Raw genomic sequence first — 17245 nt, forward strand, 5'->3', positions numbered from 1 at the left:
GAGAAGCCTGTGTATGTGTATATATATTATACAGGGTGTTGCCTTGAAGTGGTGACAAACTTAGAAGGGCAATATTAGGCATCAAGAGGAACAAAAACTGCCATAGAACATGGTATTGCAAACCATGTTTAGTTGGTGAAAATCTCAAAAATAATTATGAAAGGTGTGACATCGAGTGGGGAAAAAAGGCCAATAATAAGCAAAAAAATTATTTGACAGCATGATTACAATATTGCCTGTGCAGCACAGTTCAATGTTAGAAAGTAGATGAAGAGAAATGATTACAGGAGTTGTTTGACGTTGTGGCTGCAAAGGTCATTGCACACCTGACAACACCAGAGTAACAATTGTTGGACGCTAATATCAAAGGATAGAAATCAGCGATCAACCGACAGCCTCTTTCTCTGTCCTCTTGACATCTATTTTTGCGATTGCCCCGACTAAACGTGGTTTGCGATCAGACTTGTGATCATGATTTAAATCAACTGATTTTTTTTTAAATCACTGATTTTAATCAATCAATTTCAGGTATGGAAAAAATACCCGTTTTAATCAAATAAAATTATTTATGCAGCTTTAAAAAGTGATTTAAATTTTAATTAAATTATTTTTATATTTTTAAATGTTATTTATATAGTACTAAAATATATATTATTATATCAGAGATGCGATAGTCGTACAGATTTAGCGGACAAATGGTTGCTCAAGATTTACAATGATGGGATGTAAAGCTGACTTAAAAAATCAGACAGTTTGCATGGCAATCAATGGATGGATAAATATCCATAATGAACCAATTGTGCGTGTGTTATCAAGCAGTGTGGTCATCTATGCTGATGCTATTGACACATCTGGCTCATCACATACTGGAAATTATTTAGCAAATTCGGTTTTTAGTTCAGCGAAATGAACAGAAGAAAACTTTAAATGTAAAGTAACAAGTTTTGTTACAGACAATAACTGCAAATATGGCTTCTTCCAGAAAGACTCTGGGTGAAGAGCTTGACTTTTCTGGACTTGCATATGGGTGCAGTGCCCACATTTTAAACCTGCTAGCCATAGATTTGGTTAAAACAAAGCATGTTACATGTACAGCATATTTAAATATTTTCACAATCATCATCATCTCAAAAGCATGGTATCATACAGAAGGTGGAAGTACATTAATACTTCCTGTAGAGGCACGATGGAATACTTATTGTCATTCTCTTGAATCTTATGTTAAAATTCATCAGTTGTTACCAAAGTTTGTGAAGACCACAGATCTCAAATAGATAGTGACATCTCCAGTAAGATTGTAAATATTGGTTTAAAAATAAATGTAGAAGACATGATTGCGATTCTGAAATTGATAGCCAAAACTATTGATTTTATACTAAAGAACAACTGCACCTGAGCTGAATGGGTATTCCTAACTAGCATGGAAAAAGATTTATTCTAAGCTTATCAGTGTTAATTTCTAATATGGGAATTGATGTCACAAAAGAAGAGAGAAATAAGGATCTTGAATTTATCAAACAAAACTGTGGCTCTAGGTTCCCGGCAATTACATTAAAATTTTTGGGGAAGTTGGAATCATTTCATGCTGGAAATATTTATTTTTATTTTTACCCTAAGGTTGTTGATACGTCTGATTTTGAGCAGTCAAATAGTTTTTAATGTTTTGGGTAGATGTAATTACAGAGATTACAGAGAGTGATACGTGATTTTTTGAACTTGCTAACAAGAGCCAAAGTATAGACTGCCTGTGATGAAAGGATTTTTTCAACATTTGGTGTAGTTCATTACAGATAGTGAAACAGATTAGGAGTAGACAAAGCATCAAAACAAAAAGTGTTTCTAATGAAGCAAACGAACAGTTATTAAGGGTAAAATTATTCAATACAATATATGCAAGATAGAAAAAGAAACTTACATTTCTTGAATAGATATTTTTCTTAACACTTTCCGGTCTAAGTCCGAGCCTGACTCGGGATGCCGTTTTTGTTCAAGGGAACTAAGCTTGAGTCTGACTCGGGCTTAACTTTTAACTCTAGTAGCTATAAAATGGCTGAATATATATGTTCCCAGTGTTTTTAAACATAATCTATGAATCTACTAGTTCCAAAAAATATATATATATATGCTTATAGATGGCAGCCGCCAAAGGATGTAGCTTTATGAAATGATGTAAAAGTAAGTATAGTTGGAACACATTTTTCTTCCTAGGTAAGGTAGCCATGTTTGTTGATGACAAGATGATTTTTTTAAAATAAAAACCATTTTTAGATATTTGTACAACATTTGGATAAGTTTTTATTCATAATTGTTTGAAATTTTATGTTAAAAATTGTTTTTTGCTGAACTTTTTTAAAACTCTAAAACATAGTTTTAATTATTTCTCATCAAATATTAATTATTAGTACCTTTAAATAATTAATATATTATGAAAGAAAAGAATTTGAAATTTCTAGTAAAAACAAACTGTTGAGATGTATATATTCTAAGTATTTTTAAAAAACTCATGAAAAGTACCGAAAACCCTCAGTCCACAGGGACAAACACAGTCGAAATAGCTCAGACCCGAAAATGTTAATAAAATGTTCTGACATATCTCACAAGTACAGTGAAACCTGTACGAAACGGAACATAAACAGACTGAAATAACATTCAGTTTTAGACAGATTTTCGTTTTATAAAGGTGCAAATAAAAGTACTAATCATTGAACAGACTATATTTTGATTCCCTTTAAGACAGGTTTCACTGTATATAATTCTTTATCTTTAGTTTGCAAATATTTGTTAAATAGTCGTTATTTTTATAAATTAAAATTTCTTTAATTGTATATTCTAAGAAAATATAGATTACTATAGTCCGTTTCAGGTTAACTTTGCAGTGAAGGGGAAGCTACGAGGGAACCGCATCACTCGTTGCTATGGGAACGAAAGCCTCTTAACCAATGTATCGATGCGCAGCCTCGGTAAGGTATGGCCGATTCTCGCCAATCTCACTGAGAAAAATATTTTTTACGTGTAGCGTAATTGCACAGTTAAATAAGTAATAATTATAGAATTAAAAGCAAACCACTGCCGATACTTTCAGAAATTAAAGTGAGGTTTTTGAAATCATTTGTTTTGTTTTTTGATTAGAAAATGTTTTAAAATTTAGAAAAAATAATTATCTTCTATCAGCGTGTCACTTACTCTTCATTGATGTGCCGTAAGTAACATTAAAAATTTCAAAAAAGTCATATTTTTCTGCAATATTTCCCTTCCCTCAGCTGAAATTTATTTACAAAAAAAAATCTAAACAATATTATGAAAGCAACGTGTAATTTTAAAATACTGTATATTAACCATGGCTCTCAAAAACTTGGGGATTTTTAATTTTTTCTTCAATTTATATGGAAAAAATTAATGTTAAATAAATTAAGAAGAAGCAGGTTAACTCTGTTTTCACGTGCAAATGCAGGAATAGCACCAAATAATAATAATGATACGGAAAAGTTTAGAATTTTTTTACTCACTTTTCTTGCCGAAATTTCCGTCACTCGACCTCCCCCCTTCCCCGAACGGTATACGTCGATGCCACTTGTTTTCCCGACAGCTTTAGTCTTTTGTTACGGTTGATGTGCTGCTCATGGTTATTACGAATTATTCTTATGGAGTTTTGTTTACAACGAATATTCAAAAACCAAAAATATAGTATTCAGGAATGGAAGAGCAGAGAACTTTAGCGTGGCTATCTCTGGTGAAAATTAAGACACAACTGTCACATAACAGATGAAAGCCCAAACCACTGTGGACCCCCCCCCCACCCCACCCCACTCATTTATTGTATTTGAAGAGACGCTAAAGGCAAGGGGCATGAGGAGAAACAGGTGGGTGGAAGATGGTGTCCGTTCGTGCGAGTGGAAGTCGCGACTCTGTCAACACTCTCCGTGATCGGAAACTAAAACTATCCCATAAACATGGCAAAAAATAAATAATTAAAAAAAGGAGGATCTATAACCAAAACTTCTGCACCCATAGAGGGCCTCTCACAAGTCACAATAGTATCGGCACTCTCGTGGAAGAGAAACACTTCTTGTAATCTATGAGTGAATATCTGAACTCACTGAAGCCTATTTTTAGGAGAAAATAAAACTGATTGAATATTCGTTTTTATGTAAGCCTACAACTGCATGTAAAACTGAATGAAAAATTGTATCGTTATGGAAAATTCAACCAAATAACGAAAAAAAAAAAAAAATGTATATATACAGTATATAATTGTGTAACGAAAAAAAACACGACAGTGATTTTGGCGGGGAAAATTTCTAGGATATCGCGCCAGAGTGTCGTTGCCGTTGCTATGGATTTTTAATAATGGTAACCAATATTTTTTATAATTTAAAAATTTTAAACAAGTAAACATCGGTTCAAAACGACTTTTTTTCAGTATTTTTTTCAAAATCATAGAAAAAATTGAAATATTATGTATAAAGGTTCATCTTAAACCTCCGATATATGAGAACTATATTTTGCGGCGAAGGAATACACTCTCTACCTTTCTCTTCACTGCAAAGTTAACCTGAAACAGACTATAGCGTGTTAGTAATGTATATATAAATATATATACATTACTAACACACAATAAATATATATATTTTGTTAAAAAAATCATTAAAATAAACAAAATCATGATTTAATTTTAAAAAAATCTGATTTAAATAAAAAAATCAACCCCACCCCCTCCCCCATTTGAGATACCATGTTCTATGGCAATTTTTGTTCCTCTTGATGCCCAACATCACCCCTTTGTAGATATTTCAAGGCAACACCCAGTATATAGATCGGCCTCTGAGGTGGTTGAGTGGTCATAATGACGGACTCGCGTTGAGAGGATCCGGGTTCGAACCCCACCGTCACCGCAGTGGTGGTCGGCTGAAGTTGGTTTCCTGTGGTTCCCAACTTTGAGTCGGAAATGCGAGCCGATCTCTCCATTAAAAAGTCTCGCCACAGAGAGCAACAGGCCTACAACGATTAATTATTCAATCATTACACTTCACTCATAGTTTGAAAAACTGGTGGAAGATGGCAGCACTACACATAACAAGCATTACACAGAAACAAACTTTACATCAGGTTTCACTACACGTACACGCACATTCCCGCATGTACCAATTCGTTAGAGGTTCCGCAAAGGAATATGGACGAGGTGCATGTCTAGGTTTAGTAGTAGTAGTATATAGATCTGCTGTTAAAGCTCTAAACGCAACTGGGATAGAGAAGATTTACATCAATATCATTAAGAAAATCTGAGACAAAGCAACTGTAACCATTCTTTTGGATGAACGGCAAGCAAAGATTAAACTTGGAAAAGAAGTCCAACAGGGTGATACTATCTCACCAAAACTCTTTACCGCTGTTTTAGAAGTAGTATTCAGAAAACTGGATTGGGATGAGAAAGGAATTAAAATAAACTGAAAATTTCTCAACCATTTGTGTTTTGCTGACGACATTGTTGTCAGCAGTAATCCAGATGAAGTAGAAGAAATGATACAAGAACTGGTGAAGGCAAGTATTCAGGTGGGCTTGAAAATTAATCTGCAAAAGACTAAAGTTATGTTCAACCCCTTTGAATTGAAGAGGACAGTCTTGCTCAACAACACAGAGATAGAAAAAGTAGAAATGTATACCTGGAACTAGAAATTACCATGGACAACGGAATCATTAATGAAATAAACAGAAAAATCAGGATCGGGTGGAACACTTTTGGCCAAAAACTGTGCTTCTGAAAGGTAACATGCCATTATGCTTGAAAGAAAAAGTATTGAACTGACTCATTGGAGCTGAAACATGGACACTCACAAGCAAAACGATGCAGAGAGGTATGAAAAGATGTATGCTAGGCATCACAAGGAGAGACAGAAGACGAACTGCATGGATAAGGAGCCAAACAAAAGTATATGATATCATGGACAGAATTAAACGTCTAAAATGGAAATGAGCTGGACATAGTGCAAGAAGAAAAGACAACAGATGGACAACAAGTATTCTGGATTGGTACCTCGTGGTGTTAAACGTCTGAAAAGGCATCCCCAAACAAAATGTAGCGACAAGATCCAAAAGGTGGCTGGAGTCAACTGGATGGCAAAAGCATCAGACAGAGTGGAATAGAAAAATTTTCAGAGACCGACATCCAGCAGTGGATTGAAAATGATCGATGATGATATACATAACCATTATTGTGCTGCACCTCAAATCTATTTTGAATTCACATTCTAATTTTTTGCCCATTTGTGAACAAACTGTCCAAGGTTCATGGCAAGGTTGCTAAGCATTTTCAACAGATTCATTCTAATTTTTTCAATTGAGAGTATGATGTTAAATTTACCAGAACATGCTTACCATGTAAAACTATTGTATGGACACTGTGATTAGGCACCAAAAGGTATGCAGAGATTTCCTATCTTAGAGAATGAGCTTTAAAAATTTCTCCCCCTCCCTCAATTTAAGACGATCGTAAATTTTCATAATTTTCTCGTGGGTGGTCAAAAGGCTGCAGAAACACTACATTACTCACAATATTCCAACTTCAATTTTACATACCCCGAATGTATCAATAAATTCTGCCAATTAACATACATATGAATACATTAAAACTCCACTTTAAAAAATATATAAAAAATTCACCTCATCATATGCAACAATCGCTGCTTGATATTGTTCATTCATGAAAATCAGGGTTTTTTTCTTTTCCCTCGGCGACAAATTCTGTGGAAATAGAAAATATTGTATTCTTGAATGATGTTAGCAGCACTATGGGTTTTGCAATGAAATAAATCATTAGAGCTTGATCACACAAGATAAGAGGTACCAAAGCCAAGTTCAGGGGATGGAGAGGGGGAATAGAAAACAATTGATCATCATTGTATTTTGATGGAAATTAAAATTCCTGCATATCGTGGATGTAAAATGTTTTACTTTGCCTAAACGTATCATTTTTCAAGCCAGTATGGATATAATGAATTTCATGTAATAGTTTTGCTGTTTTTTCTGACTTCATCATAAGTGGATCCAATTGTATATATAGGGGTAAATAATATAATATAACAGTATAGTCAATGACATTTATATGCAGCTCCATATAATGATTGAATTAACAATGAGTACAATAAAAAAACCACCTTACGCCTAATTTTGTCATTCGTGTTTGAACATCTTCCCACATAGCTTCAGTCATTCTGTTTATCAGAGCTCTTGCATGTTCTTCCGATCCCATTCTTGTCATGCACATCCTGTAAGATGAAGAAAATGAAAATCCCTAAAATAAATTTGCATTTCATGTTGAATTCCACAAAGAATAAAACTGTCTCATAATTATTATTATTCTTATAGAAAGGTTTGTGCTGATTATATAAATGCTGCTGGCATCTTTTAGTTTCACATAAATGGTTCTGTACAGGAATTTTGGGGCGAAAGAGAAAGCTTTTGCTGATTAGATTATCTGTCTTCTCTCAAGCTTTTCAAAGTTTAAAAAAACAAATTTCAAGTAGCCTATCATTTAAGTCCTGCAAAAATTTAAAGATTGATTGAAAATGAGAGATTTGTATTGAACATATACACACAGACTGACTATGTTGTAGCACTGCTGTAAAGGCATATAAACTGGCATAGGTACTGTCATGGAATGAAGTTACAGGCAAAACATTAACACTAGAAGGGCCAGACTATACATTATACCTATAAAAAAAAACTAAATTAAAATACACCGAATTTTTAAAATAAAAAATAGCAAGCATTGTCCCACATGGTTAATCTATTAATGCCGAAGAAATTTACTCTTTTTAAGCATACAGGGTGTCTATAAAATCATTTTCCATCTTTAAATATGAAAATATAGAGGACAACTGTTAAGATTTTTACATTAAAAAAATAAAGATAAACACTGCCCCAACATCACAACGTAGATTGCTCCATTTCGATTATGAGTGCCTTTTCAAATATGTTTAACAAGGTCCTTTATATTCAAACTATCATCATCTTTAGTGTCCTATGTAGGAAGAGCTTAGGCAATTTTGTCCATTACTCTAGCACCAAGTAGTGTAACATGAATTGTGGGTCATGCATTTGTGAAGAAATATCATTCTGTGAATTCCCAAAAGTTTTGCAACTGGTGTAAGGGGTTTGAGGGTATGGTGTCTGTTACCATATTGCTAAGCCCCTTGAGTGGGAAAATAGTATAACTGCAAACCGATATGGGCAATATGTATTCAGACTGTTATCCACAGAGTGCGTGAACAACTAAAACCTTATGTCACCATGAATTTGCACTATTGGGGAAAAATACTAGATCCACTTACTAAAATTCCATTTTACAAATTAATTTATAAAGAATAGTACACAAATTAGAAAAAATAAATTTGTCTTTTTTCACCATATTATCTAATGCAGACCAGTCAGCTATGGAATCACTACTTTCTCTTTCGGATGGATATAGCAAAAAGTCATATGATTTACATTGTCAGAGTTTGCATCCTAAGTCTCCCCGGTCCCAGATACATTGTCCGAAATGTGGTTCAGTTCTGATAATATATAATTGTTCAAACATGGTGCCTTCTAAGAGCCATTTGAGTGAAGCTCTGTGTTTTCTAGAAAGCTTTCAAAGCAGATGGTGCCATGAAAAGACTAACTAAAACAAAAACTGATCTTGCATGGTGAACCATGAGAAAAAAAAGTTTCCTCAACTTTGATAATAAACACAATTATATAACTAAATAAGAAATGATGTTTTGGTTGTGATTACATGAATTTCTACTGTCCCACACAGATAGCCTTTTTAGCTAGCTAGCTGGAATACCATGATGCAACAAATATCATTGTTTTATTTATTTTTTTATCTGTATGTAACTGGTGAGTGTGCTTTGTTGTGTATGCGATCAGGGAATGATAGGGAGTAAAGGAATAAAAACATAAAGCAAAATTATTTAACCCAGACCACGAGAAAAAATGTAATTTATACATATAGCACTCTTGGAGGTACTAGGCATAAATGACTACATCTCCCCACTATATCTCCTGAACAAAACATTCAATATCTTAAAATTTTTGTACACAAAGAGGAACAGAAATAATGAAAAGTCACAAAAATTTAAGTGTGTGTCAAATACTGCCCAAATAATGTTTTCAAAATCAAAAACAGTCAAAATGACTGGCAACTGTGCCATTCTAGTGTTAAGTCACACACCTACTAGACAATATCAAAATATTTCAATATTTTTTATATCAATATCAATTTTCAAATTTTCCCCCACCATAAGATGCAGTGATACCTTGACTAAAGATAATGCATTCCAGAATCATATTTGTTAATCGAAATGCAATTTCCCTATAGGTTTATATGAAAAATCTTTTAATTTGTTCCAGAAACGGTTCCCAAAATTTGAAAATAAGTTTCATAAAACCCTAAGAATCACTGTAGGTGTTGCAAGTTCGATACCCGGTCCGTCCTTGTCAGAAAAATTTCCTGACACAGGGGTACAACAAAAAATGGCGACTTGACCGCAGCAAAAAAATGCTACCGCAGGGAGTCCCCATTGAGGGGTTAGTTCACCAACGTCTCGATGAGTATAAAAAACAAGCCTGCCAATCGGTAGTAAATTGTAGGTCCCAGTCTAATTAGCCCTTGTGTGCAGAAAATGACAGTGGTGCAACAAAAATGATCAATGATCAATAAGAAGCACTGTAGAAAAGATGAATACTGACCAAAGGCTTAGATAAACAACTTCACAACTGGATGTGAGAGAGAAGCCAAGGCATTCATTAGCCAGGGTATCACTGTACTCAAAATTCCAAGAAACAGAGTAAAACACACATGGTGTGGGTTCTACACCTGTAATGCTACACCACACCACTTAAAAATCTGTTTTTGAGGTGATTTTGCAGTTAAAAACTAGTTTTTGCATGGCCGGGGCATTGTTTAGTGCAGCAGGTCTGGGCACAGCTTCAGAAAAATTATGACTTTTAAATTCAATAAAAAGTAAATGACGGGGGGGGGGATTCATAAAAAAGTTTGTGTATACACTTAAAAACATTACCACATATGCAGTTGGATCAGTAGGAACCATGACTGAAACGTATCTGGCATGTTAAATGCTGGAATAAAGAAAAAAAAAAGATGAAAAAAAATCTTGAAAAACCATGAACTCATGATTCTGATTTATGAAAACAATGAGCACTAATGATATATTTTAATTAATGAAATGAAACAATTTTTTCCTGAAGAACTTGCAACTTCTAATTATGATCAAGCTGAGTAAGTACTTACATTTGATTAATGCAATGTAGTCTACATCATCGGCACATTTCTCATATAGAAGTGGTGCTGAAGACTTGATTTTCTGCTCAAAAGAAATAAATATATACATAAATAAAAACGGGAAGTCTGCCATTGCCAAAATACAGTAATTTTTCCATGCATGGAAATCTGTGGTACATTTTCACGAAATTCCGCTCTGCATTTTGAAGTAAAAATAACTAATGTAATCATTGGAAATATTTTAAAAAGCGGAACTCGCACATCACTGGTTGATGTCGTTTTTGAAAGGGGAGAGGTATTAGTTATTCCTCTCTCTCTGGCTTTCTTTTTTACATTCTCCATACGTCTCTTCCTTTACCAGAGCATTTACCATACTGTTTTTGAAATTTACTCTGGATAATGTTAATTTCATGACATCATTTGCACATTTAGTGTCCCATCCGACAAAAACTGAGATATTTGCTGCATCAAAAAATCACTATCATCCTGCATATAATCCATGGATTATAGTTTAACATAATGTAGAAACGTCTTATTGTGTATTACGTACTATTGTATATCATTTTCAGATTTTTTTTATTAAAAATTTTTAAGATTTATAGATGAAGTTCTCAGCTAAGAGTAGAAAAATAACTTTTTTTTAACCACCCTTTCAAGCCCTTAAGATTTTATTATTGATGAATAAAATTTTCACATGTGTACTTGTGCCACTGCAGACTGTATAAGAGTTGTTTAATAAGTAAGGTAAATCTCTATCACGGAGGTTCTCAAACTTTTTCCACCAGTGACCTCTTTCGTTAATCAACGCTTATCCATGGCACTCTAGAGCAGTTTAACAAAGAAGCTCTTCAAAAAACCTTTGTCAGCGTCATCATTCAGTGGTGCCCCTGACAGAGGTCGGCAGTGCACAGTTCGAGAACCCCTATTCTATGAAATGTCAGCACGATCACTTTCAAATTATTGTAAATGCAATATCTCTTCAAAATCTGTAATAACAAGTTAGAGCACAAAAAACTTTGCGGTTTACTTTTTTGGTGGTGTTCCAATTTCGGGTTGTAGCAATTATTTTGAAAATGTATTATAGAAATAAGTGCCGTACAATGAAAAAAAAAGTTTTTACCTAAAAGCTGAAATGCGACAAGTTCATGGGGACACTCTGCGCTATCATTAAAAACCACTTATTTGAGTATCAACAAATTTATAAATGGGTCACACAGCTACAGAAGATGAAAAACATCTCTGGCACCAGGTAGGGGCTAGCTCACTCAGGGGGACAACATGATTTTGCCACCCCACCACTGTAAAATTTGATGATTTTATAAAGCCACCATGGCAGTTGTCCCCTTTAACTTGTATAATTTACCTTAATGACTGGGGACAAATTATGTTATGTTGTTCCCCCTAGTTCCAGCCATGGGTCACCACCCTGCAAATCATTGAAAAAGTCCATTGTATCATCATGGAAGATCACATATTGAAGCTGCGTGAGATAGCTGATGTTGCGGGTATTTCAATAGTACAGGACCGGGATTGAATGATAGGCTACTTTAAAAGTTTGTCAGAGCTGGCAAATGCCAGAAATCGGCAAAAAATCTACATTTTTTGGTCCACAAACAAACTGTCGGCAGAAATGATTTCTGGGCTTCAACAATCACTTTCGGAATGTTTACTTTGGTTAACATAGCAATGCATTTCAGACATGCATATGCCTTTACAATGGTTTGTCACTTCTTTAATGCTGCCAGTATTATGATTTATTCCATTATAATGGTTTGTCTTTTTTTCAATCCTCCCAGTAATTGAAGAAAACCGGGTATTATAGCTAGTCTATATATAAAACTGATATTCTGTTTGTGTGCGCGTATGTTCTCAATACAAATCTACAATTTTAGATCTATTGTCACCAAATTTTTCATATACACCAAACGAGATCTGACTTGAATGTTAGACTGCTTCAAAAGTTTGTCAGAGTGGCAAATGCCTGAAATGGACAAAAACTGTCGAAAAATTCCTGGGCCTCAACAGTCACTTTCAGAATGTTTACTTGGGTTACTGTGGTTCCCTAGTAATGCATTTCAGACATGCTTTCATCCAACTACTACTGCTTAACCATACATGCACCTCATACACATTCCTCTACGGAATTTCTAAAGAATCGGCACATACTGGAATGAGTGTTCTAAGTGTGTGTGGCCCTAACGTATTTATGTTGTCGAGTTACGCTTGTTTGTGTTCATGCTACCATCTGTCTTCCATGGCATTCTTTCATCCTGCCAGTATATGTATAATGGTTTATGCCTTTATCATGGTGTCACTTTTCAAATCCTTCCAGTAATAGAAGAAAATCTGGGCAACGCCAGGTATTATAGCTAGTATAAGGATAAATTAATAAATTAAATGCTGCCCGCGTGAAGCAATTTAAGATGCTAAAAGTTATTTATCAAATCATTTTGAGTTTCTCCCCTTGGATCTTGTCATTCATCAGTTATTTTAATCACTGATTTCGAAACTGCTTCCAATCTTTATACTGTTGCTTGCAGGGTTGGGCTTTTTTGTCGGGACAGTGGCAAAAACGGTTTTATGGAAAAAAACATTTGACTCAATATGTATTATATGTAACTCAGACGTGAAATCATTACAATAATCAACTTTATGCTGTTACATTGGAAAGTAATTTGGTAGAAAATAAATTTACAAATAGAGATACAGTCGATGCTCGTTATAATGCCCAAATGGTTGTTTTCCAACAGGTGATGGGTCATTATAACAATATACAATTCTTTTGCACCAATTTTTTTTAAATGTGATACTAGACATAAATTAATGTGAAAAATGTAGTTTTGTTTTATGCTTGGCAAAAACCTATTTTTGTCAGGATGTTGTTCACTCTAGTTTTTCCGAGCTTTCAAACTTAACAATCCCTAAAAGTTATTGATTACTAAACCAAAATTTGAGTTCAAAACTATGTCACTTGCATAATAAATGGAAAACTAAAAGCATAACAATGCCTCACATGCATTGATAGATAGGGGAAAGAAAATATATTTTTGTCGGGACAGTTTTTACCTGTTATTTCCACCTACAGCAAAAACATGCCAACCCTGATACAGTGAGATCTTGATATAATGACTCTATGGATCAAGAAAAATGTAGCGGTGAGGAGGGATTTATTGTCACATCAAGCATTGTTGTAGTGAGGTTTCATTGTACAGTAATACCCTGACTTGTACAATTTCAGAGTTGCTTAAATTCAAGCATAAATAAATTCATTTCTTAAATTCAAGCATAATCATTGGATTATTGCCGAGATAGTGGATAATCAAGTAAAAAATTGTTTATTCGAAAATGAAATTGTACCAATTTTGAGAGTTTATAGCATTATGTAAAGATGAAAACTTTGCTGGGAATGGAATCCTAAGTCTCTTGTTTGGTATGTGCCGTTTTTCACAAAAAAGGTAATAATTTTACATGTGGAGTCCAACGCCAAGTTTAAAAGATAATTTGTTTAATGTATTGCTCTTTGATCACAATGCACACCGGGTCTGAAACTTTCAATAAAATCCAACTAAAGGCTGAAATTTGTTTCCTACCTCCAAACACGAGCAGCTCATTTCTTTCAATTGGTCAAGGTGTTATCAAAACATTTAAAGTGCTTAACACACAACTTTCATTTACGCAGATTTCAGAGTGCAAATACAGATTTTAATAGTCTTTTTTACCCGACTTGATTGCAGTCACAACTTAAGCTAAATTTATAAGCCCTATATGGGAGTACCATAGCATTATAGTAGTCAGAGTAAGAAAGAAAAAACAGGTGTTCTGTTTAAAATTTGGTCCCAATTAACTAATATCTATGTGTATTTTTATAGAAAACAACTGTACCTTAACTTATGCAGTTGCTGCTAGTCTCACATATTGCATAACTTCAGGGTATTACTGTGCTTTGTATATATTAGAAAGGTTTACTCTTTCCAAATGGTTTACTTTGGACAAAATTTGCTACTTTCTTTGCAAATGCAATTGCGTGAATGGTAGGGTATTAGATGTTTTAAACGCTTTTGCAAAACATAATTTGTTCTCATTCTTTGATAAAATTAATAAGCATAGGCCTATCTACAATATATCTATATGTATAATATGTATATGTATCATGTATATATCATGTTAATATAATTCTTAAATCAGAGTTTGTGTGTTTTAAACAATTTTTCTGAAATGATGCTAAAAAAAATGGATGAAGTATCAATTTTTTGATGATTGAGAAAACCCATTATTGTCAGAACATATTTTACTGCAGTTTTTTCCAGCAACAGCAAAAATTCACAACTCAAAAATTTATTAATTATTATAGTAAAGTTTGTGTTAAAAGCTATGCTATTTGCATTTAAAAAAAATAATCAAATGTACAATAATGTGTCACATGCATAAAGGGTCACATGGAAAAATCTATTTTTGCCGGGATGGTTTTTTCCTCCTACAGCAAAAACTCGCCAACCCTGGTAGCTTGTTATTCTAGGAACGTTTACGGCATAGTACTTGTTGGGAGAGAAGCTGATGCGTCCCAAATACAAACACAAAGACCACAACAGGTAAACTGCCTAATGAAGTTGCTAAAAAAAATGTCCATAAATGTATGGATGCGAAATAAAAACATACAGAATACACGAAAACTGTTGTTTTTCCAGCGGAGACAATAAACTTTGGTCTTGTTTTCTGAAACACCTATAAAACTTAATTTGAAACTAATATTTCTGTATCACCAATTTTCATTGAATCAACATGTATTCCTCAATGCCGAAAAATTTGAGATACTGATTAAAATATTTTAAATATGGTCATTCATCTAAAATGTTATATACATAGGAACATAATTTAAGACATCAAATAACTTCAAATAAACCAAGTTAAATTACAAACTTTAATGTAATTTTAGTCGTATTGATCGAGTCGATTAACTCAAATAAAAGTTTTGACTGTGACTAACAATTGATCGATTAACTGACTCAATTAACTGGACCAGACTTAGTTCCCATGGGAAATAGTTAATAATCCATTCTAGAAATGACCGAAAATTTGAAGATAAGTATCATAAAAAAACTAAGAAGCTCTGTATAAAATACAAATACTGACCCCAATTGGATGAAAAACTTTAAGGAAGATGGAAAAAATGAACACATCTTTTATTTTACATACACTATGTAATACTATGCAATCGGGTTATAGTGAAAAGTGTTTCAAGTGGCAGGCTATGTGATACAGTTAGCTCATTTCTCTCTCACACACATGCAGATGGAAAAGATGAGTTCCTAGAATGTCCAGACTTTTCAGTTTGGTATTCAAGTTTGAGGCTATTTCTAAACTGTGTTTTCTCTTAGCTTAACCATTCATTTCACATGAAATGGCTCAAAATATTTCTGAAAGAGAAGTATGTGTATCTAAAGCCACGTTCACATGTACAATAAAACATCCCGGGAAGATCCCGGTAACAGGGATTTTCGCTACAAACCGTTCACATGTCGTTAAGTTTATGCCGGTAATCCCCCTCTTCTTTCCGGAAGTCGTCACTGGTTACGTAGGCTGAACGGAAGTGAGATTCAAGATGGTTGACGAAGGAGCTTATAGCAGTTTTCACGGCCCAAAGGATTATGGGAGAGAAGGTCGGTGTCGACCTCCAATCCCCCCCAAGAAAGATGGGCTTTTTTTGATGAGCTTCTCTCCCACCTTTTTCTTCCCTACGAGGAGAAAAAAGTTGTCATGCCGGTAATTACCACCAAAGCGACCCCCAATCTTGCACATGTGAACGGGGCTTTAGGGTGATTCAGAGATGGAAAAAAATTAATCTGACTCAACTGATAGTTACATATTAGATTCATTTTGATTAGTACAAAAATTGGAGCTCGTGAATCAGCAGCTGTTTCATGTTAGCGTGTGCATCCATATCAACTGAAATGTTTATTAGCTGAACCTGCATTACTTAGCCGAGGCAGAAAAATGTTGAACAAAAATCTTAGTTAGCTAAAAAATTTCTAAGCTGAGGTATTGTATATTGAAGAGTTGGGCAAACATAATTTACTGGCTCAATAAAGGGATTTGAACATAATTGGAGAAAGTCTCTGTGGAGCTTGACTATGCTGAAAAATAAAACAGAAGTTTTCCCAAAAAAAAAGGAAGTCAAACATCCCTTTTTACCTTACGAACGACCCTTGCACAATGACATTTTTTCGTCGAAGCAGCAAAATTTGTATTTGCGGATTCATATGCAGGAAATTATGATAGTTTCAGAGAGGGGTTTCATTTTTGGAAAAAGAAATAAAAAAAATTTGGAAACAGACTATCACCTTCAAACTAGTCAGATTCATAAATTTATCCTTAAGCGTCTTCAGAGCACCGACTTTCGGTAATCCAGAAGCCATCTGAAAATACAGAAAAAATACATATATTTTAAATTTCAAATATTAATACATACTATTGCCTTTCAATGAAGATGTGAAGCACCGAAGCGGATTAAAGTCAGTTGAAGCCCCGGACCATGAATAAAATATAAGAGCCCCACCTTATAAATTAGAAAAAAGTGTAAAGTTAAGGTTTTTTGGGGCCCTTCAGAAGCCAGGGGACTCACCTTTAAATCCGCCTCCCGTCAAGCACAATGTGTGTAAGTAAATACTTTTGAAATGGCTCCTGAAAAGAGAGCCATTTAAGCCTTATGGCATGGCAGTCTCATTTCGTACCTCCCTGCAATGCTCATCATGCCACCCCTTGGGAAAGGAATGCAAATGGTCCATCCAGTTACCAGTGCCTTTCAAGCTGGTTGTTTACACGTGTGACAAATTTTTAATATTCTACTTCTTCCTCCTTTAATATCATTGGTCAAAGTTTCCGTGGGGTTACGAAATGACCTACCTCACCACTTGCGTAAAGCTTTTTTTTTTTTGTCTGATCAACCAAGTGTTAAGATTGGAATAG

The 17245-nt window shown here is 34.3% G+C and overlaps 1 protein-coding gene across 1 annotated transcript in view; it reads right to left on the bottom strand.

The window, feature by feature from the left end:
- The window catches only part of Uqcc1 (Ubiquinol-cytochrome c reductase complex assembly factor 1), a 36822-nt gene that overhangs the window by 4316 nt on the left and 15261 nt on the right, over positions 1-17245 (bottom strand). Inside the window, exons 3-7 of the mRNA XM_089251661.1 lie at positions 16621-16695; positions 10292-10364; positions 10062-10119; positions 7157-7262; positions 6658-6738 (exon numbers count right to left, since the gene is read on the bottom strand). Of these exons, the coding sequence (XP_089107787.1) occupies positions 6658-6738; positions 7157-7262; positions 10062-10119; positions 10292-10364; positions 16621-16695 (393 nt within the window). The remainder of the gene's footprint in view (positions 1-6657; positions 6739-7156; positions 7263-10061; positions 10120-10291; positions 10365-16620; positions 16696-17245) is intronic.

Source organism: Pholcus phalangioides, unplaced genomic scaffold (assembly GCF_987345545.1).
Source record: "Pholcus phalangioides strain wild (caught in Gottingen) unplaced genomic scaffold, Ppha-v1.0 ptg000027l_1, whole genome shotgun sequence".
Taxonomy (NCBI): domain Eukaryota; kingdom Metazoa; phylum Arthropoda; class Arachnida; order Araneae; family Pholcidae; genus Pholcus; species Pholcus phalangioides.